Raw genomic sequence first — 21,723 nt, 5'->3', positions numbered from 1 at the left:
AAATTTTTAAATACTATGAGTTTGCAATATCTACCATAACTCCATAACTATTGTTACCTGTGAGGTGTGTCCCATCAGCTAAAAGGCTAGCATCTTAGCACATGTATCACTAATGGACGCATTCTGTAGAGTAGGACATAGGACAAGCAGGCGTTGGTGGAAGGGGATCAGGAGTGTTTGTGGTCAAAAGGCATCAAAGTGGTTCAGTCCACCTGCCAGCTCCTTCCTAAACAGGGGAACAGTCATTCAAGAGCAGGTGTCAAGCCTCCTCCAGCATGTATGTTGGGCCAGCCTGAGCCACATGTTTGCTGGCCCCTCTCAGGGTGACAGTCAGAACATGAAATCTGGAAACATGCAAGTGCATGCAGAACACACATTTTAGGCCAATTTTTGAACTAATATGCAGACGTTAAGGTAAAGATATGAATTTAACCATTTCTTGGTAATATCAAAAGAAAGTAAAATAGCAAAGAGTTTTACTTGAAAACAAGAAGAAAATATTCCTACCTGTTCTGAGGGCATTTCACCAAATAGTGTCTCACTGTGAAAGGAAAAAGAAATAGAAGATGGTAAATAAATGCTACTTTAGATATATATTCTCCAGGAATTCCTAGGAAATGTAGGTGGCCAGGTACTGCCCAAACGTTGGCACAACCACCTCTCAGGGCTATTATACTTCTCTTTGGATGAGCACAGCAGAGTCATGGCAAGGACACCACAGTGACTTGATATTGTTCCATACCTGGATCAAGCCAGGCATGAAGCCATACACCTCAGGCTTCCTGGTTACATAACCCCCCAGATTCATTTTTTTTGCCAAGCCAGGTTGAATTGGGTTCTAACCTAGAGTTATAGAGTCACCCAACTTCTGAGCTCTGCCTTAGCCATGAGAAAGGCTTCCTGGGGGCAACTTTTCTCCACTTAGGCGCTCCTGTCTATAAAATGGGTTTTAATTCTCTAATCAAAGCTCTTCCAGGACTAAGAGGAGGTCCTGGGAAACAAACAGCCTTTTTTTTTTTTTTTTTTTTTGCAATGACATCCTCCATAGTAGGTCTCCTTCAGAAAAACCGTGTTCTAGCTACAGAGGAAAAATAAGAATACCTAGGCAGTTATCCTAAAAAGTGTCCACTCTAAGCTCATCGTTGAGTTCACCTCAAATAGAAGTAAAGCTGAAACAGCCACAGGGCCCTGGAGTTGTGTAGTAGAGCGTTACATCAATGGCCTCAATGAATCACACATTAATACATCTATCCACATCCTTGTGTAACTCCCTCCCACACGGACTCTGAGCTTGGCCACATGATGTGCTTTGGCCAGTGAAATATTAGCCAATGAGTCACAAGCAGAAGCATAAAAGGCCCTGTGCTCTGAGGTTTGTGAGCTCTCTCTCTCTCTCTCTCTCGCTCGCTCTCTCTCTCTCTCATTGCAGGGAACTCTTCTGCTATCACATGAAGAAGCCTGGCTAGCCTACTGGAAGATGAGACCACATGAAACAGACACAAGTCATCCCAGCTGAGGCGCCGAAGGAGCCAGGCCCCAGCTGACCCACTAGCAGGCTGCAGCTGCATGAGTGATCCAGCTGAGGCCAGAAGAACCGCTCAGCTGAGCCCAGGTCAACTTGCTGACCTGCAGAATTGTGAGCAAATAAAACAGTTGTTGTTTCAAGCTCCTACACTTGAAGTGATCTGTGATGCAAGTGACCAATGCAGGCTCCAAACCAGAAAGACAGAATCAGCGTTAGAGGGGTTTTTTTGGTTTATCTTGTCCAACCCCCTAATAGTATCTGAACTCTTTCTGCATTCCATTTACTTAATACCTACTATATGCTGGATCATTTATAGATGCAATAATAATAAAACCATAGTTCATACTTCCTGAACACTTCATATGTTCCTGGCACTATTCTAAGCTTATTATATAGATCAGTGGTCTTTAGTCTGGGGTTTGCGTACCCCTGGGCACCCTTAGGAAGAATAGTTTTAAGGACATCTGTTTCTGGATCCTCACCTTCCATGGTATTCTTTACTTAGAATTCATTCCCCTGGAACTTGCCTGAGGTCTGGCTGTATTCCTTTCCCTCCCTCCCTGTTACATCACCCTTTCTACTTCATAAAATCAAGGCATACCTCTTACCCATCCTGACTTGTACTACAGAGACCTGTCCTAGGGGTAAAAGCCAGTGGGCATATCAATGGCCCCAATGAATCAATAAATGATTTAAAATATTGGTGTCAGTGTTGAAAAAGCAATGACTGGGCAAATAAACTTTTCACTAGAGGAAAGCGTTCCAATATTTTGCTTTCAACAAGGATTGAAATATGACCGAATCCAGTCCTCAGCTGGTAGAGTATTAAAATCATTTTCGATGATAGATCATTGTGACTTTTGACATAAAACTCAGAAGCAATTTAAAGTACTGAGTGGTATAAGGAAACTTCATCCATTCCTGCCTCTTTTTATATTGAACGAGGTATTTCAGAGCTAACATCTCTTAAAAATATAGGAATAGAAGTGATGCTGAATTCTATTACAAATTCATACAAGAATATAGGAAGTAACAATAAAAATCCATTTCAATAAATATACATTTCCATTAAAATTTTACTTCTTATGATTATTTATCTAAACTTGTATTTATGTGGTTTTGATTAATTTTATATTCATTTCTAAATCTTTACTAATTGTGCAGTATTTACTGATAACTCAATCCAGGAAAAAAATTTAGCACCTAAAGACTTGTGGAATAAGGAAATTTTTTAAATCTTCATTTAAATTTTTATACACATACTATTTTACAGAGAAATATAATCAGTGATCAACAAAGAACTTTCAAAACAAAAATGTAAGAAAATAGGATAAAATTTTGTGGGGGAAGTGGATTGAAGATAAAAATTCGAAGAGAAGAAGGGACAATATAAAATTTCTAATGGCTAACGTTTGTTTTGGAGTCTTTTTAAATCAACAGATGTAGTTAAATTCATGATACTTAGATTTAAAGGAAAGATTTAACCATTTCTTTTTTTTTTTTTTTTTTTTTGCGGTACACAGGCCTCTCACTGTCGTGGCCTCTCCCGTTGTGGAGTACAGGCTCTGGACGTGCAGGCTCAGCAGCCACCGCTCACGGGCCCAGCCGCTCTGCGGCATGTGGGATCCTCCCGGACCGGGGCACGAACCTGTGTCCCCTGCATTGGCAGGCGGACTCTCAACCACTGTGCCACCAGGGAAGCCCCAACCATTTCTTTTTAAGATGTCAATATTTGCCTTGGAAATTACATCCTTTACAACAATTTATATTTATGATGAAAAAGTTTAGATGTCAAAAATAAAAAACATTCAATGATGCAAAAATTTTTAAATGATTTTAGGGGCTATGCAAACAAAAATGTTTGAAGACCACAACTTTGTACTCTAATTCAATCTTCACAATAACTTTGTCATCATACCTATTTTACAGTGGAGGACACTGAGGCACAGAGAGGTTAACGGCCTTGCCCAAGGTCACACAGCTAATATTATGGGCTGAGCTGTACCCCCTCCCAAATTTATATGTTGAAGCCCTAAAGGTCAATACCTCAAAATATGACTGCATTTGGAGATAGGGCCTTTAAAGGAGTGAGTAAGTTAAAATGAGGTCATTAGGGTGGGCTGGTGTCCTTATAAGAAGAGATTAGGGATACAGACATGCACAGAGGGAAAACCATGTGAAGACACAGGGAGACAATGGCCACCTATAAGCTTTGCTATGGCAGCCCGAGCAAACTAACACACCTGTGAAGGGACAAAACTGGGCAGCCTGACTCCAGAGCCCTCTTGTAACTACTCCACACCATTCTCAGAGGAACTGGGCGGCTGGTATTAGGGCTCCTACAGATGAAAAAAGTAGTGTCCAGGATAAACAGCTGGTCTCCTATCCCAGGGCTGGAGCAGGGCAGAGCCGGGACTGGGCCCTAGAGAACCCCATGCTCTGACCTGTTTGGGAAAGTCCGGTCCAGGGGCAGTGAGGCAGGTAGCCTGCAGATCAGGAAGCCAGGGAGCAGGAGAGCAGCTGGGGGGCTCCTTAGTAATTGGCCATGGGGGCGGGGGACTAACTCAGAAGGGCCAGGAGCCTGGCGAGGAGAGTCGGTGCCAGGCACAGGCCGTGCACCTTAGCCAGCACTTGCCAACTGAAGCTTATGAGGTCTCAGCCCAGTGAATGCAGGGCTGATGTCCCTTTAATGAAAAGGGACAGCCCAGGGGCCAAAAGTGATCCTGGGCACCAAGGGGAAGAATTATGGGCATCTGAGAAATAGACCTTGCCTGGAATCTCCCTTAAATATGCATAGCATAATCACTGCTGATTACATAACTGTGTCACCTGTCTTAGCTAGGGGTTCCCAGAAGCAGAGCCTGTAAGACAGGGATTCAAGTACAGAGTCTATGTGGGAGGCGATCCTAAGAAACCCACTGGAGAGTGGGGAAGTGAGACCAGGAAGAGAAGAAAAGCAATGAAGGGTAATTCTGGAGCCAGTCTCCACCACAGGCCACAGCCTGGCACCCAGGGCACTTGACCCAAAGGCTCCCGGCTCCACGCAAGGCAACCAACCTGCAGAGAAATGAAAACGCGGGACACGGTGTTTTTTAAGTGGTGACTTGTGACCTTCAGGACTTTGAGGACTCTAAAAGAAAGGGCTGTTTTTCTCACCTCTTCCGATAGGAAGACATTTGTGAGCACGAGGTCCTGAGCCACCATTCCTCTGCCTTGTAGCCTAGGGCCACGCTGCACCCAGAGGCCACCGCATGGCCAAACGTCCCAGATGACATGTCCAGGCCGGAGGCCATCAATGCCACCTGGGACTGTCCCTGTCACCACTACCTACCCCACTATGGTTAATCGGGGGTGGAGGCAGCCATGCCCCCCATCCTATCACGCTCTGTAGCAGTGTTAGGGCCTCTGAGGTACGGCTGACCTTCCCCCTCATTGCCCCCCAACTTGCCTGCACCTTCTTCAGAACCCCAGGCCTTGCAGAGACTCTGAGATAGGTCCTGTGGATACTCCTGCTCCATTCACAGAGCATTCTGCACGCACAGTGAGCACAGTGGCATCCCCTGCACAGGGCCCGGTGCATTTGCACGGTGCTCTCCCAGCATCCTCCCGCCCCAGCACAGGCAGGCGCCCTGCAACCTGGAAAAGCACCATCTGCGTCTCTCTGGAGGGTCAGGACTGGGATGCCCTCTTCCTACCCCAGCCGTTTCCTCTGCGCAGCAGGGTGCTCCCGCCACGCCAAGCTCAAGGGCCAGCCCCTCCAGGAAGCAGCCCTGCCTTGACCACGTTTCCAGGCCGGCACAGTTACAAGGACAGGTAAAGCCGTCTCCCTCAGTCACCAGGTGGAAAGCGGAGGGGGAGAACCAAGTTTTCTACCTCCTGTTGTCTTGGTACAAAGAGCATTTTAGGGCCACAGCCGTTCAGTGAAACCACCAGTGCATAAAGTTCTCTATCTAGAGTCATGCTGTCCTGTATGGTAGTCGTGAGCTAGGGTGGCTATCAAGTACGGGAAATGTAACTGGTCCAGAATACGATGTGCTGGAACTGTGAAATCTTAGGGGCTCAGGATGTGTATTTGGGGCCTGAGAAGACCTGCTAGATTTCAGCCTTCATATGAAAAAAGGAATGTAAAATATCTCTTTCAGAATCTTTATGATGATGCTTGTTGAAATGGTATTTCAGATATATTGGGTTTAATAAAATGGATTAAAATTAATGTCACCTGCTATCTTTTTACTTTTTAAATGTGACTACTAAAAAAAAATTGTCCAACTACATGCACAGCCCACCTTGCATTTCTACTCGGGACAGTGCACAGGGGGGTTGTATCTGCCCTAGTCGTCGGGAGGGCTGAGCCACCGTCACCATGACTACAATGGAGGGATGCCACCCGGAGAGGTGGAGCACACACAGAAGAAGGTGGCCCCTGGAGCTGCCCAGGCCCAGGACTGGCAGAGTAACTTTTATCCCCATTTCACAGTGAGGACACCTGGGGCTCAGGACATTTATTTGGGGCCTGAGAAGACCTGCTTTACAAGTAAAGGAGCTTGAATCCAGGCCCTAGGTCCAGCGCTCTATTCACGAAGCTACTGGGGAGGCTTCCGAGAACCCACTCGGGGAGACGGGCTCCCTTCTGATGGGGCAGTGGGCCCAGGAGAGCTCACCGAGCCTTCCCACACGCTCTGATGACCAAGCCTGTGTCTCAGAAGTGTTGGAGGGGAGAGCTAATGCTGGGGTGTCCCAGTGTCCAAGCGTCTCTGATGCCAGGCTGGTGAGCCCTTCATCCTCCCCAAGATCCCAGGGACACCTTGTCCACAGCCACCCCATTCTGTAACTGGCAGTCTCCTCCCTCCACTAAGCGGGGCTGTGAGTGGGAGGCAGCGCCCCAGCTCTCTCTTTCTTGTACTTCTGGGAGAAAAGATCACAGGCCCTTCGATCCCATCACCACGGGTAAGCAAGTAGAGAGCCAGTATGTGGCAGGCAGATGTAGGTGCCTAGCAAGCCGTGGGGAGCCTGGCTTTGGAGCCAGGGTTTTAGCACATCGAGTGCAAGCTAAACGCAGTCATGACAAACGTGAGAGCCGAGACAAAGGGGCTAGACCCCTCTCCCTCTGGCTGCGTGTGCCTTCAAAGCCGTCCTTTTAAAAGCTCAAACACGGAAGGCTGAGGGATTGTTGGGGCCACACCAAAGCAGCAGGTATGGACTCATTCCGGAAGAAGCAAAGGCCTTTGAAACCAGTGTGCTTGAAAATCCACTAGAGTAACGCCACCAGGATTGGTGCATTCCAGGGTGACTCAGAGCTGCAGAGGCCCTGGGATGAAGCTCCGGGCACCCCGGCACTCACAAAGATTAGGGATGGAGACCCACAGCTCAGAGGAAAGTAGAAAGTAAGTCACACGTGGTGCAATTAACTCCAGCTCTATGAACAATGAGCGCCCTAGGAGGACAGGGTGAGGGCAGGGCAGCAGGAAGGTGAGAGAGAAGGGGACTGGCCCTCAGGTCCCCTGGCTTCCAGGATGGGGTGTGTGTATCTCAGGGGCCCAGCGGGAGATCACAGCAGGAGCAGACAGCTGCTCTGACATCCTCCTTTCAGACAGATCTTGCCGAGCAGGCGGGAGAGCGGGTGCCAGGCTGTCCTCTGCTTCCCACGTGTGTGTGAGGAGCCTGCAAACCTGCGTGCTCTGTGGCTCCCACGCAGGCAGGAGGATGCAGAAGGACCAACAAACACACACTTGCACAGGAAACCCAGAAAATGTCTATATAACAAGGGGGTCTGGGCCTGATTTGATTTTTGTGCATCCAGGGAGCACAGTTTATCTATGAGTTTCATTTCAAGATAGTAATGGGATCATTTCAAAATATTCATTGTAAAGAGAAGCGCTGAGTAGGCTAGAGTGAAAAAGAACTGGTTCTAAGGCCTTGCTACTCAGAGTGAGGCCTCCCATCATCAGGGTGGCACTGCCTGCACTTCTCATTAGAAATGCAGACTGTCAGGCCTGCCCTTACGCTCTGAATCAGAATCTGCATTGGAGCAGGTTCTCAGGTGAGCAGTCTGTTCCTGAAGGTTTGGGCAGTGCTGTTCTAAGCCTCTCAGGTCCAGGTGAGGGCTAACGCCAGGCCTAACATGCACAGTCCTGCCAGGGATACAGGATGCCAGCCTGCGGGCAGCGGTTGTACCAGACAGACGCCAAGCCCCCGAGGAGCTGCGGGAGCCGTGAACTGCTGTCTGGGGAGGACCTAGGCAACAACCGCATTGAAGGCTGAAGGAAAATTCCTCGGCAACGTCAGCCCCCAGATGGCTGAGGTTTTCTTCAACAGAAACACGGAGGCTGAGGATCGGGCTGGGCTTGGGCTCTGCCACTCCCTTGTTTCAGGACTTGATCAAGCTCCCCAGCTGTGTCCTCTGTCAAATGGGAGCAATATGGGCTGTCACTCGGGCCGGTGGTGAGGACTCATGAGAACGTGGAGGGGCCAGCAAGGGGTCTGGCCCACAGCAGGTGCTCAGGCAAAGCTCTTGACAGCTCATAGGGCCTCAGACGCTGTGCACAGGCACACACGAGGCCATCTGGAGCCCACTCCCGGGGGCACGAGGGCAGCTAAGATCTGGGTTCTCAGTGGCTCTGTGGGAAGCCTGGAGCTTATGTCCCAGTCTGCCTCGTTGGCTTTGGAGGAGAAGGACTTCTCCTGAACTGCCTACGTTACTTTGTTTTCCTGCTCCTCCCCACGGCCTAAGAGGGCCTGCACTCCAGGCAGATTTCTCTATCATGCCCCTGAGCCCAGGCAGAGGTGCCTTTTGAGCAAAACAGGCTTGGAGACTGCCAATGTGGCATGAAAACTCCAACAGCTGGGAACAAAGCAGCTGGGAAACAAAGCCATTTGCCCACCATTTGTTGAGCAGCTGTCACGAGCCGAATTCCAAGGAGAATGGGTCAGATGCATGGTCCCTGTCTTACACACCATCCTCCTGGAGGGAGGCAAATACATTTGCACGTGTGCAACATGTGCCACGAGCTCATCAAAGCCATCAAGTCTTTGGAAAAGCTAGGGCACCGTGGATGACGTATGCGCAGGCGTGGAGGGAGGCTCTCAGAGTGCAGCACAGACGCACAGAGCACGGTGCGCAGGGCACGGGCTGTGGAAGAAGGACCTGGCTAGAGCTCTGGCTCTGCCTCCAGTGCTGCATGGCTCTGCGCACCCGTCCAGCTCCCCATCCCTTCTCTCCACCCTGCTCGGGCCCTGGAGGCTGACCTCTGTGCACGTCCTCTGGCTTCCAGTCTGGGTGGCAGGACCAAAGGAAAGCAGCCGTGGGACACCTGAGGGCAGGGGGCAGGGAGGGGCTGAGGAAGGTAGGCTCCTGGCTCCCTCCCTGCTGCGGCCTGGTTTGGCATTGCCTGAGTCCCTCTTCTAAGGCTCTTATTGGTGACAATTCTCCCACAGCTGCAGCTCTCAAAAGTTCCAGAAACCTCTTCTCCCCTTGTCCCCTAAGCTCCCCCAGGTGCTGGTCCCTGAATGCCTTTCTCTCCCTCCCTCCCAGATTCCTTTAGCCCTGACTGCACCTCTGGGGAGAGTCCCCTCTGGCAACTCTGCTCAGTTTCTCTGTTTAATTGTCCCCCTAAGCCATGACCACCAAATGTAATACTTCCCAGCTTTATGACCTTGGGCTAATAGTAATAATTATTATATATAACTATAACCATAGTCATCATAAATGCAGGACACTTACAAGGAGCTGGAATGGGTAAAGGGTTTTATTTGTGGGGTTTTTTTTTTTTTCAACTTAATCCTCACAACAATCCTGTGAGACTGGTATACTGGTATTTTCCCCATTATTTAGAGGGAGAAGGTGAGGCACGGCAGGTAAGTCATCAGCTGGTAGGTGAAAAGTCGCCATCTGAACCAGAGTTATTCTAATTCCAGAGCCCAGCTCTTACCCAGATCATCTCTGGGAGCTGCAGGGTCCCCATCCGTCTCAGAAATTCTGAAGTCGGGGTGCACAGGGAGGGTATTTCAGAGGAAACAGGAGCTGGTGGAAACGCGACCTGGAGGTTTGGTGAGAGGCGGGAACTAGAGAGAGAAAGCAGGCAGCATTCACAGGGAGATAAGAGTCAGAGTCATGAGAACTGTAATCACTAAGGAAGAAAGAGTAAAGCAAGAAGGGGCTAAGGACAGAACCCAGGGGACAGGGACACCAACAAGAAAGGAGACGGAAGGAAGGGAACACTCAGACTGGACAGGAAGAGAAGGGAAGGGGTGCCTTTCCAGTCCCATCTGCCTGCCAGGCGCAGTGTCAGGTACTGCAATTAAATTATGAACACACAGCAACATTCAATCTAAGGAAGGTGCTGTCCATCCCATGTCATTTAATAAATGAGGAAACCAAAGTTCAGAGTGGTTAAGGAACGTGTCAAAAACTCAGTCTTGAGCGGCAGAGCCAGAATCAAACCCAGGGTCATCTGACTCCACAGCCTCTTCTGGGAGGAAGAGAGAGGTAAGGGCCCTCAGAAACCACCGAAGGAAGGGATTTGAGCAAAGGGGGTACTGAAATGATGTCAACAGTGGCCACAGTTGATTTTAGCAGAGTCTAAGGTAGGCAAATCCTCTCACTCACACTGCTTACCAGTCACAGGTCAATAACCCCCGGCCCAGGGTGCATCTTTCAACGGAAGTGATACTTTGCCCAACATCTTCCGCCTGTCTGTGGTTTGGTTGTGCTCCCACTCCAGACATGACTCTTATCTGTTCTCTTACCTCTGGATTTCCTCTTGCTAAACACAGACTGCCAGATGATGGCCAGAGTGAAGAGCAGAACGCTGAGAATCCCCACACAGCACACGAGCACAGCGTACACGTAGAGGTCTGGAAGGCAGGGACACGCAGATGATTGCCGGGACAGGCCACACCACGGGAGACGCTCCGAATAAAAAAACTTCACACGTTATCAACACTCAACTCAAAATGAACCACAAGCCTAAATGTAAAAGAGACACAAGAAAACTTCTGGAAAAAACATAGAAGAAAAATCTTTGAGATCTAGGACTAAGCAGAGAATTTTTAGCCTTGACACCAAAAGCACCATCCAGATAAGGAAAACTTGATAAATTAGAAAAATTAGATTTCCTCAAAATTTAAAACTTTGCTCTGTAAATACCCATATGAAGAATGAGATATCCCACATATTGGGATAATATCTGTCAGAACAGCCAAAATAAAAACTAGGACAATACCAAATGCTGACAAAGATACAGGTGAGACATTGCTGGTGAGAATGTAAGACGGTGCGGCCGCTCTGGAAAAACAGGTTGGCCGCTTCTTAAAAGATACACCTACGACTATCATGCAACCCACCAACTGCTCTCTGGGGCATTTGTCCAGAGAAATGAAAACTTAAGTTCACACGAAAACCTGTACGTGTATGTTTGTAGCAATTTTATTCATAATAACCAAAAACTGGAAACAGCCCAGATGTCCTTCAGCGTGTGAATGGGTAAGCAAACTGTGGTCCATCCACACCATGAAACACTTCTCAGCAATAGAAGGGAATGAACTATTGCACAAAGCATTATATTGAGTGGGAAAAAAAATCCCCCCAAATTACATACTGTATGATTTTATTTATACAACGTTTTTGGAACGACAAAATGATAGAAATGGAGAACAGATTAGTGGTTGCCGGGGTTAAGGAGGGAACAGATGGGAGAAAAATGAGTCTTGCTATCAGGGACCCTTGCAGTGATGGGAATGTTCTGTATCTCGGCTATATCAATGTCAATATCCTGGTTGCAATGTTATACTACAGTTTTGTAAGATGACACCATTGGGAGAAATTGGATAAAAGGGTACCAACTGGTACAAGGAATCTCTCTGCATTACTTATTAGAAATATATGTTAATCTACAATTATCTCAAAATAAGTTTGTTTTACGTTCCAATGATTCAATCATGTTCATGTGTATCTTAGTTTAGGCTGCTATAACAAAATACCATAGACTGGGTGACTTAGACGACAAACATTTATATCTCACAGTTCTAGAGACTAGGAAGTCCAAGATCAAGGCACTGGCAGGTGCAGTGTCTGGTAAGGACTCTATTCCTGGTTTGGAGACGTCTTCTCTTGGTATCCTCACGTGGAGGAGAACAGAGAGCAAGCAAGCAAGCTCTCAAGGATCCCTTCTTATAAGGACACTAATCCCATTCATGAGGGCTCCACGCTCATTACCTAATCACCTCCCAAAGGCCCTACCTCCTGATACCATCACATTAGGGGTTAGGATTTCAACATATGAATTTTAGGGGACACGAACATTCAGACCATAACAATATACATCCATTTCTTAAACTCCAGGGATCAACTTTGTCACCGATCTGATTGATACGATGCCCAAACTGCTCAGAAAGCAAAAGGGAAGCTAGAATCATTATTTTAATCTTCTATGAAGCAAAAGCCTGCAGATATTTGAACTTAGAAAATGTTTGAACTTAGCAAAAATGTTTCTCTGCTGACAAATTTCTTTAGCCAACAGACATATTCAGTCTGCTCTTAGGTACAAGAAATATAATGATGAACATCCAAAGGTCTTCTCGTCAAGAAATCAGAGGGCTGCATGGTACCTGAACCATAGAAATACGTGTCCAGAACCAGAAACACGCAGAAGAGGGACCCATCCCGGTTGGGGCGGTTGGGAGGGGCTTCCCAGAGGACTGGACCTCTGTGGTGAGTTGTAGTTAAAATAACACAGACAGTGCAAAAATACAGAGAGAGAATAAAGATAGAGAGAGAAAAAAAGTCATCAGCCATCCATCACTTTGAGTTAACTACTGCTGTACTTTATGATGTATACATATAATTTTTAAATTAAGAGCCTACTGTTTTATATCTTTCTTTTTATTTAAATTTCATTTTCTCATTATGCTCTCTGCAAAAAGTGATTTTAATTTTGAAAACTATGATAAAAGTTTGTGGTATTAATACATCATCATGAGAGACTTAATATCTTATCACTGGCTACTCAAAGTGTTCCGAACGTCCCTATAATAAATGATTCTGTGATAAGTATTCACAACCTTAAACCTTAATGAGTCTCTCACACTGTGTTCTCAAGATTAAAATTCCTAGAAGTGGAATTACTGAGTCAGCAAGAATGCACTCGGGACCTAGAGAAGCAGCTGATTAAGTGCTTAAGCTGAAAAAGCAAGCAGTAAGCCTACTGGGGTGGCTGGCTTCCGCGGCGAGCCTGGAGAAGCAGGTAAGGCTATATGGTCAAGGAGAGGGAAGGAGGGGGAATGGGATGGAATCAGACATCTTGGGTTCCCCTGGGAGGCCCGGGGATGTCCCTGCCCCTGGAGTGCCTCCCTTGGTCTCAGGTTCAGCCAGCATATTCACTTAAGCTAGTTAAACTAAGTAGAAAACACAATAGGACAAGGTTGCAGGTGAAGGGAGCACTCGCACTAATATTTAGGGAACACGGCAGGTGGGTGGGAACGAGAAAGAGTGTCCTACAAAGAGAGCAGGAGCCAGGAGCCAGTCACAGGAGCCGAGGAGGACCCAGTGAGAGTTCTAGAAGCCAAGAGAGTAGAATGCTGTAAGAAAGATTCTCTAACAGCATCACGTGCTACTAGAAAACCCCCACTGGGATTTCCCACTAGGAAGCTACTGGAAAAGTCCTGGAGGAAAGCCCTTTCAGTGTGATGGGAGGGACAAAGCCAGGTTACAGGGGTCGAGGAGCTCCATGGGGTATGAGGAGACTACACAGAAATAGAGAAAACTCTCCCCTGTAACTGAGATCAAAACTGCCTTTCTAAATAGATGCCTGTGTCTCGGATGTGTGGGTCTTGAAACTTAATACAGTAGAGAACTCTGCAAGTGGTCAGTTAGGAGACAGGCTTGGGCCTCCATTTAAACAACACGAAATTCCAAGGGACAGAGCAGAGGTCACAGACTGGGACTCAGGACAGGATACAGGACAGGACAGAACACGGAGAACATAAGGCTAGTCCTGGATTTACACACTGTTGAGCAAACTATTCTGGGAACAGGACTGCAGAGCCATTTCTGGCACCAGCGGCTGGGAAACAATGTGGTCACAGTGCCAGGCAGACAGAACGGGGGCTGGTGGGCGCAGCATCTGCCTCAAAAGGGTTCCAGAGATTCGGGCCCCGGGACCAAAAGGCAACAGCGATTTGGCTTCAGTCTTGGGATGGAGAGAAGAACTATCTTCCTAAAGTTTCTGCACTGCTGGAGCGAAGCAACCTAACCCACAAGCTCCCCTCTTCATCAGAACTCTTTCTTTGGTTGCAGGAACCAAAGTGGGAACAAGGTCGCAGCGAGACTCTCCCACGAGTGTCCCCAGAAGCATGCTGCAGACATCTGTGGCCCACTCTCAGGCAGGAGGCGAGGGGCACCAGGAGGCCCACACGATGGTTTCAGATCACAGCCTCCTCAACGCGCACAGAGGGGGCTCGCCACGGGGAGCCGCAGCTGCAGTCATAAAACATCTGGCCTGTCTGGAAGGTTCAGCTACGCTGCCAAGCACACAGGCCCTCCAGTCTGTGGACACCGGCCAGCAGGCACCAGCCGCCCGCACGTGGGTCCCCACAGGCCTAGGATGGATCATGCCTGCTCTATTGTATTCTTGAAGCCACAAGAACAGTAAAAAGTGTCACCTTGTAGGAGGAGGAAAAACTCAAGAAGAACACCTGAGTTTCCCTGGATTGGGCAGCAGCCACTACCCCAAGGTGCTGACTTTTTCCTCTGTTCCAATCATTCCTTTGCTGCACAAAGGCAATCTCCCTGCTGTATCTACTCAGAATGCTAAAACCACCTCCCCTTTCTCTGAAAACAAAGGTTAAACCCTGAGTCATTTGAGCCGGGGTCACAAACTCCCAACACTCCAGGGATACATTTTGCCAGCAGGCTAGAGCCAAGCTCTGCCCCGGGGACACAGGCAGCCACAGTGCAGCTCCAGACATCGTTCTCAGGCTGGAATACTGGCCCAACGTTGCCCTATCTTCCGTCTTTTCCTTTACCTTTCATGTAAACACCTCTCTAATTATAAATGTGGGCCAGAGGTTTTCAAACTCAGACCCATCCAAACAATGCTTGTCTGGAGGCTGAATCCAAACCTTCAGGTTCAAATTGAACAAAACATCTGCACTTAACCAAATCTGGGTTTAGCTTTTAAAATACCACAGAACACTGAACACTCAAAATAATTCTAAAAATCTTGTTATATTCTCCAAATTCACTTGCAGTTTCGTCTTCTGCCATTGGACTTCCAAAGACATTGCTTCGTTGGACTCAACTGCAAGCCGCCATGCAGAAAGTTATCTCCCTGCTGCCCCCGGCCCGGGGCCTCCCTGAAGCAGATGGTTGGGCCGGCAGGCTGGAGCGATGTGCACGTAGCGGGGAGGCCAAGACAAGGTGCACAACGTCTGCATGCCAGCTCCCACCCTCCCAGAAAGCCAGGCCACACCAGGCAGAGCGGTCCCCGCTCTGCATACCTCCTGCCCGGCAACGCTGAGGCCGGCTGGAGTATTCAGAGCTGCTTTGAAACCCAGTGACCCCAGCATTCCTCAGCACAGGGAAGGAACCCAACTCCCCCCAGACCACTAAATCCAGAAGGTCAATGTCCATCCTCTACATTGCCAGGGCAACGACAAATACCTAGATCACAGTTATGTTGAGAAAACCTCGTACTTCTACTAATTTTTTTATCCAGCCGGTGATAACATCTTGCTCGGGGAGAAATACCTGAGCAATAGCCTTGAAGGATTTTAACTCACTCCAGCGTCTCACCAAGAGAACTGACAATGCTTTTTTTTGTGTGCTGCAGGCAAACGGCCAGGCCAAGCTAAGCCCCAGGAGGATGGATATCCGTCCTCAAGCCCTGCCGCAGCTCTCCCATCCAGGAACAAAAGGGCAAAGGCCTGGGATCAGGCGCTGGGTAATTTCAACTGTACCCCTGACCTCGCCAACGCTGTGGCTGGGTTAAAAAAGCAAAACCCATAGATGCTGCTGCCGCTGTTGCTGCTGAAATCACAGGGAAAGAGCACTTTGGACACAGCTGCTCTGAGGCAGGATACACAGTGAGAATTCCAATTCAGCCTTCCTAAAGGGACCCAATTCTCTGCGTTGAGAAGACAGTGCATGTTGGCCTACAGATTTTTTGCAGAGTTAGATCGAGAATAACCCTGATATTCTGTAGCTACACAAGAATTTAAAAATATCATTAATTATACAAAGCGTTTTAGAGATGCTGATTGTGCCACAAGGCATGTGTGGACTTTTAAATGCTACAATCCTGCCGAATATATAAAGTCTTGGGTTTTGTACCATAGCATTTTCAAACAGTTCTTGGACCACTTGCACCAGAAACACCTCAAGCCCTGATGAAGTGCAAATTCTTTTATCTCTTCCTAAATATAATAATCAGATTCTTGGTAGGGGGTGGGGCAGGGTGGGGGGGCAGCCCAGAGTCTGGGTTACTAACAACCCCCACATGATACCCTTATGCATCTGATGATAAACAGGGCTCCTGCTGTCACATCTGCCAGTGGCCTACCTTAGGGAGCCCCCAGGACATCTCCAGACTCCCACCTCTTCCCAGTGCCTGGGTCATAGGACAGCCTCAAAAATATGGATACATCAATTGCTTTTTCCACTGCTTCACTTTATGAGAAGGAAAGTCACACATCTCTTTGTTAACAAAGGCATTCACTGAATGAGAGACTAAGGGAGGGAATTGGGGATTATTTTACTTGGAGGCCATCAAGTAAAGAAAAAGCCATCTACAAAATGTGCAGAAGAAAAGGCAGGGAATACAAAGAATCACTGTTAAAGTGCAACCCGAGAAATGCAATATTTATGACTTCAAAACGAAACAATCCTAATGGCCTACCTGAGCGACACCTTATGGTTTGCAAACCATGTTCATAATTATGGTTACATTTTTCTAAGACAGAAAGTTCCTCAATCCACTGCTTTTAACTAGCTACTGGAAGACATAGGTTTGAATCCAAGTGCTCGCCCCCAAGGGCAAGTTCCTACACCTGTTGAATTAACAAAAGGTGATGGTGAAGGCCCAAGGCACACGTCTCCTTAGATCCTTTTGGCTAGGTCCATACATCATCAAAAAATGCAATGCCTTCACAAGATGTAATCCTTCACAGTTTCTTGATCACATCTTAACATTAATCTGTTGTGTTTTGGGTTTTTTTACTGATCAAAGGTTCTCCCTGAGAACTCACAAAATACATTCTTTCATTGCTTATGGTCATAATCCTCAACCACTTTACAATAACAATTTCTGTGAGTTTTCCATACACTAAGGCCATATACTTTCTCAGCCTCGACACTCTTGACTTTTGGGGCCAGATAATTCTTTGTTGGTGCATTGGAGGATGTGTAGCAGCTTCCTTGGCCTCTACCCAATAGATGCCAGTGGCACCAAAATGCTAGTCGTGGCAACCAAAAATGTATCCAGTCATTGGCAAATGTTCTCTAGAGGGATAAACTCACCTCCTGTTGAGAATCACTGCTCTAAGGCGCCAGTCTGAGTGTACTTCAGAATCACTCGTAGGTCTTGTTAAAACCCAGATTGCTGAGTACCACCCCCTGAGATTCTGATTCCATAAGTAAGGGTAGCACTCAACACAGTGCATTTGTAACAGCCTTCCAAGTGGTGCTAATGCTGATGTGATGCTGATGCTGGTGGTCCGGAACCAGTTTTGGAAAACACCTCCCTAAGGTCATGGCTGCATGCTGGCAACCCATGAAGAGCTTTTAACAAGTTACAACTTAATCAGAATCTCTAGAGATGTGGTGCAGGCATTAGCATTTTTAAAGCTCCCCAGTGATGCTAACATGGGTTGAAAATCAATTGCTTAAGATTTACAGATGTTTCCAGAATCCCAAACTCCTTAAGAAACCTGAGATAAAATTAGTCACAGTAGATGTAATTTGCATTTTTATATTACTTGAAGATCCCTCCCTCATATCACCTCGGAGCAGAAATTCTGGCACAAAACAAACAACCCCAAAGTATGCAGACTGGAGCTTTCATGTCTGCTTTTTCAAAATCTGTGGGCTGATACCACCAGGAATTTCCCACCTACTCCTGAGTAAGTTTAGGGCAAGAAAACCATTTGATATTAGGGGAAAACTAAGAAGTCTATTCCTTTCCTATTATCTAAAAGTGAGGCTGCATCTTATAATAAAGAAATAAGCAATTACCTTCAAAAAATGCCCAGGTCTCTTTCTTTTTCTCAAACGATGAATCTTCAGACGCTTTCAGGGAAATCACTGTAAGACAAAAAAGAAATGTCATAGCATGAAGTGGAGGAGCTCATGGACCTAGCCCACCTCAGTCCAAAATAATATCATATGGTATATATGACACTTACATTTATAAAGTAATTTTCATATTTGCAAAAACCACATTTAATTGTCACAACCCACAAGCCAGGGGAAGGTGCAATGACTTACATATAACAAGTAAGAGACCAGAGAGGGGAATTAAGTTGCTGGTACTCAGTCCAGCAGAAGCATCACTCACCCCATATATTTGCAAAATAAAGAGTTCCCCAGTGGGAATTCCAAGAACCAAAACATTATTTATTTTACCATTTTAGTGGACATCTTTCCAAAATGTAGTGTACTTGCCTGGGTATCCCTAGATAGAGAAGCCTGAGGTCATCTGATGACTCAGGGTCAGTGCTCTGAGCACATTCTCCATGTAAGACAGTCACAGAGCTGCAAGCATCTGATTTTGAGATTATTTTGTCTGCTTTCAGTCAGTGATTGAGCACTGAATTCACTGTGTCTGCTTTCAATTGTCAGGGAAACAGAATTGAGTTACACTATGTCAAACCTTGAACATCATACTAAAGAGTCTGGAAACATGGGAAGGTTCCACATACAGGGCTAACATAATCATAGGCAAAAATCAAAAAAATTAACCTGACAGAAAAATGTAAAATGTCAGGGAATGAGAGTATTGCCCAATAGAACTTTCTGAGATGATGGAAATGTTCTGTGTCTGCAAGGCACATACAGCTGCCACTGGCCACATGTTTTTATTGAGCATGTGAAACGTGGCTTATTCACATGGGACTAAGAAACTGAATTTGTAACTGTATTTCATTTTAATTAATTTAAATTTAAATAGCTACATTTGGTCAGTGGCTACCACACTGAAGAGCTCCAGAGAAGAGAATCTCTAAGACCCAAATAACAAGACAAAGGTGGCTAGAATAAAAATTGAATCAATATGAGAGGTAAGGAATATGGCAAAGATGGTCTGGAACTTTATTTACTGCCCCTCCCACAAACTTTTATATTATTATTGTCATGGATTCCAATTCTGAATTTTCCATCTTTATTTTTCTCCAGGCCTTGCACTGGGTATTTCCATTGATCTACCACACAGATCACTAATCTTCTCTTCACCTGTGTCTAACCTGCTGTTAAAGCCATCTCTGAAATTTAAGATTTCATTTATGGATTTTTTTCAGTTATAGATCATCCACTTAATTCTTTTTATATATCCTAGCTCTCTGATGAATTTATCCAGCATGTTATCTAATTTTTCAACCATATTTATCACATTATTTTAATGTACATGACTGATATCTTTCACATCTGCATTGCCCATAGGCTTATTTTTATTACCCATTTTTGATTTTGATCTTGTCCTTTGATGTGCCTGATAATTTTTTAATTGAATGCCAGACGTCATATGTGGAAAATCATGTAGATTCGAGATAAAATTTTATTTTCCTCGTAGGAAATTAGAGTAGGGGGATGATCACCTAACCCAATGAGGATATGAACTGTTTAGAAGCTGGGTTTCAGTTTTTATAGGATATGGTTTCTCTCTGGTTTGCCCTTACTTCAGGGATCCCCAGTAGAAAACCTCAAGTATTTATCATAGCGCTTCCAATTTTCATCTCACTGATAGAACTCTGCTCTATCAGAGGCTCTGCTTGCCTCCTAAACAATCTGATTGTCACTTTCTGCATTACTTTTCTCAACAAGCACTGCGAAAAAACAGCTGAATTTCTTAAAGAGTTAAGCGACTCTGACAATTGGTCTCATTCACTGCTCTTCTCTGCACTCTATCTATATAGTCCTTCAGAGAACAATTAAGATAGCTGAAATACATATGCACACAGACAATTGTGTAATTATGTAATACAAATATACTTATGAAATATAAATATATAATTAGGAAAGCTGAAATACAGATTTTTTTTTCAGCATTTCTAATTGTTCTCAGAAGGAGGGCTCTGTTCTGTGGGAAAGAACCCCTCTCCCAGTAGAACCTAAATTCCTCAAAACCAGAAGCTGGTCTTCTACCTCAGTATCACCATCTTGGGACACACTGCCTGGCAGCTGGTAGGTGCCCAGTAAATAAATGAATGATCTATTTCTTCCTGACGGCCCCTCAAAGGAAGAAATCTGGACATCCAGGAATGAACTCTTAGTGGACATTTGGTCTTGCGTGTGATATTAGACATGTCAGACAATTCATCCATCACCTTTCCTGCTTAATTTACCCCACCCACAGCTCCTGTAATCTGCTCACTGCCAGAGCAACCGAGCAGATTCCCCCATCAAGAATTTAAACTAAGAAACAGAGTACATATGGTGGTTGTAGGCCCTGGGGTTGAAAAAGCCTGTGGACTCTGGGGTGGGCAGCCGTGTTTGGAAAACAGGAAAGCAAACGGAGCTGAGGGCAGAACCTGCAGGAGGAATATGGACGTGGGAGGATTTGACCTTGATGGTACTCTGGGTACCAAGAGGGCTGACATGTTATTTGCTGACCTTGCATTGCATGAGCTCCATATCCTTCAACCATCCCCACCTCTCTTCTGAATTAGCTTGAATGGGTTTTCATCTTCAACCAATTAAGCCTAGGCTGCGATAACCGCAGAGTCCTAATGAAGACAATAGCGAAATGAGAAAGAAGTGGACCTCTGAGGACCGTAGTTTTCAGGAGATCAGGGATGCCCAGCATGGTCGAGAGCCTTACTACTCCAAGTGTGGTCCACGGGCCAGCAGCATCAGTGTCACCTGGAAGCTTGTCAGAAGTGCAGGACTGTAGGGGACCCAACCCAGATCTACTGGATCAGAATGTGCTTTTAAACCCAGGTTCCCTGGATGAATTATATGCACTTTAAAGTGTGAGATGCACTGATGTACACCGGGTTGAGTTGCCGTTTGCTGGTTATGTAACCTTGGGCAAGTCACTTAACTTCCCACTGCCTGAGTTTCCTCATTTGTTATGCAGAGATGATAATAAGCTCAGGGTGAGTGTGAGAACCAGATGGGTTAATATATGTGAAATACTCAGAACAGTGCCTGAGACCTAGTGAGCCATTTTTATCCACAAGGACCTTAGCTCCATAAGACAGGGATTTGGTCTATTTTATTCACTGCTCTAATTCCCACACCTAAATCCTAGCATGGTCCTCTGCTATCAGTCCTTTGCCTGAGACTGTGAATCTCCAGTTGTCCAAATGGTCCATAAGAAAGAGTTCCCTGACCTTGTGGCTAAACGTCTGCAACTCAGTCGGGCTGCTACCCTTCCAGCAAAGGCAAAGGCCACTGCCTTTGGACCACTTTTGATTCATCTTACATTTTTTCATTTCAGAAGCTGTGGGCCCTTGATTTAGTCCAATTACAATTCCCTTTGCCTTATGTGGGATAGAAGGTAACAAGGTCTCCCCAGTGGAGTTATGGAGATGGGTGTTGAAAGAGCCAACAAGCTGGGATTCAAAGCTAAGGGGGCTCTAAGCAAGGAATTCACGGAGGTTCCTCATTTCTCTCCTGTGCAGCTGTTTTATGGGAAAGTGCAGCAACTCTGTTTGGCATATGATGATCAGCAACACCAGCCATAATCTTATCTGTTCCTACAAGAAAAAGTTTTACATGAACTCTGCCAGAGCTTTTGAAATTTTCCCGAGGTTCCACGTAGCTCTCTTGTTTCAGCTGCTAATCCCGTGCTGTCTCAAAATGAATGCGATACATTGTCAAGCCGCACGTCTGCGTCCACAGACCATGGCCAATGCCCCGCTCAAGGTGGACTCTGTCTCGCCGCATGCTCTGAGCCCAGCCGCTCAGCCAGGAGCTAATGTGGGGCTGGGCAGTGGGCACCCCCTGGGGAAGGTCCATTACTCCAGCTGCGGGGAGTGATGCCAACCCT

At 46.4% G+C, this 21,723-nt stretch overlaps 1 protein-coding gene and 1 long non-coding RNA gene across 4 annotated transcripts in view; both read right to left on the bottom strand.

The window, feature by feature from the left end:
- VSTM4 (V-set and transmembrane domain containing 4) overlaps positions 1-21,723 on the bottom strand; it is an 86,521-nt gene that overhangs the window by 46,092 nt on the left and 18,706 nt on the right. For all 3 annotated transcript variants that reach the window (XM_067710244.1, XM_067710245.1, XM_067710246.1), the window contains exons 3-5: positions 17,751-17,819; positions 10,271-10,378; positions 508-541 (exon numbers count right to left, since the gene is read on the bottom strand). In XM_067710244.1, the coding sequence (XP_067566345.1) occupies positions 508-541; positions 10,271-10,378; positions 17,751-17,819 (211 nt within the window). The remainder of the gene's footprint in view (positions 1-507; positions 542-10,270; positions 10,379-17,750; positions 17,820-21,723) is intronic.
- Positions 9,253-10,253, bottom strand: LOC137209081 (uncharacterized). Its single transcript, XR_010935888.1, has 2 exons — positions 10,140-10,253; positions 9,253-9,586 (listed from the first exon to the last, which is right to left on the bottom strand). It is a non-coding gene; the product is annotated as an uncharacterized lncRNA (long non-coding RNA).

This window comes from Pseudorca crassidens, chromosome 16 (genome assembly GCF_039906515.1).
Source record: "Pseudorca crassidens isolate mPseCra1 chromosome 16, mPseCra1.hap1, whole genome shotgun sequence".
NCBI lineage: Eukaryota > Metazoa > Chordata > Mammalia > Artiodactyla > Delphinidae > Pseudorca > Pseudorca crassidens.
This window is presented reverse-complemented; position numbering and strand designations above follow the sequence as displayed.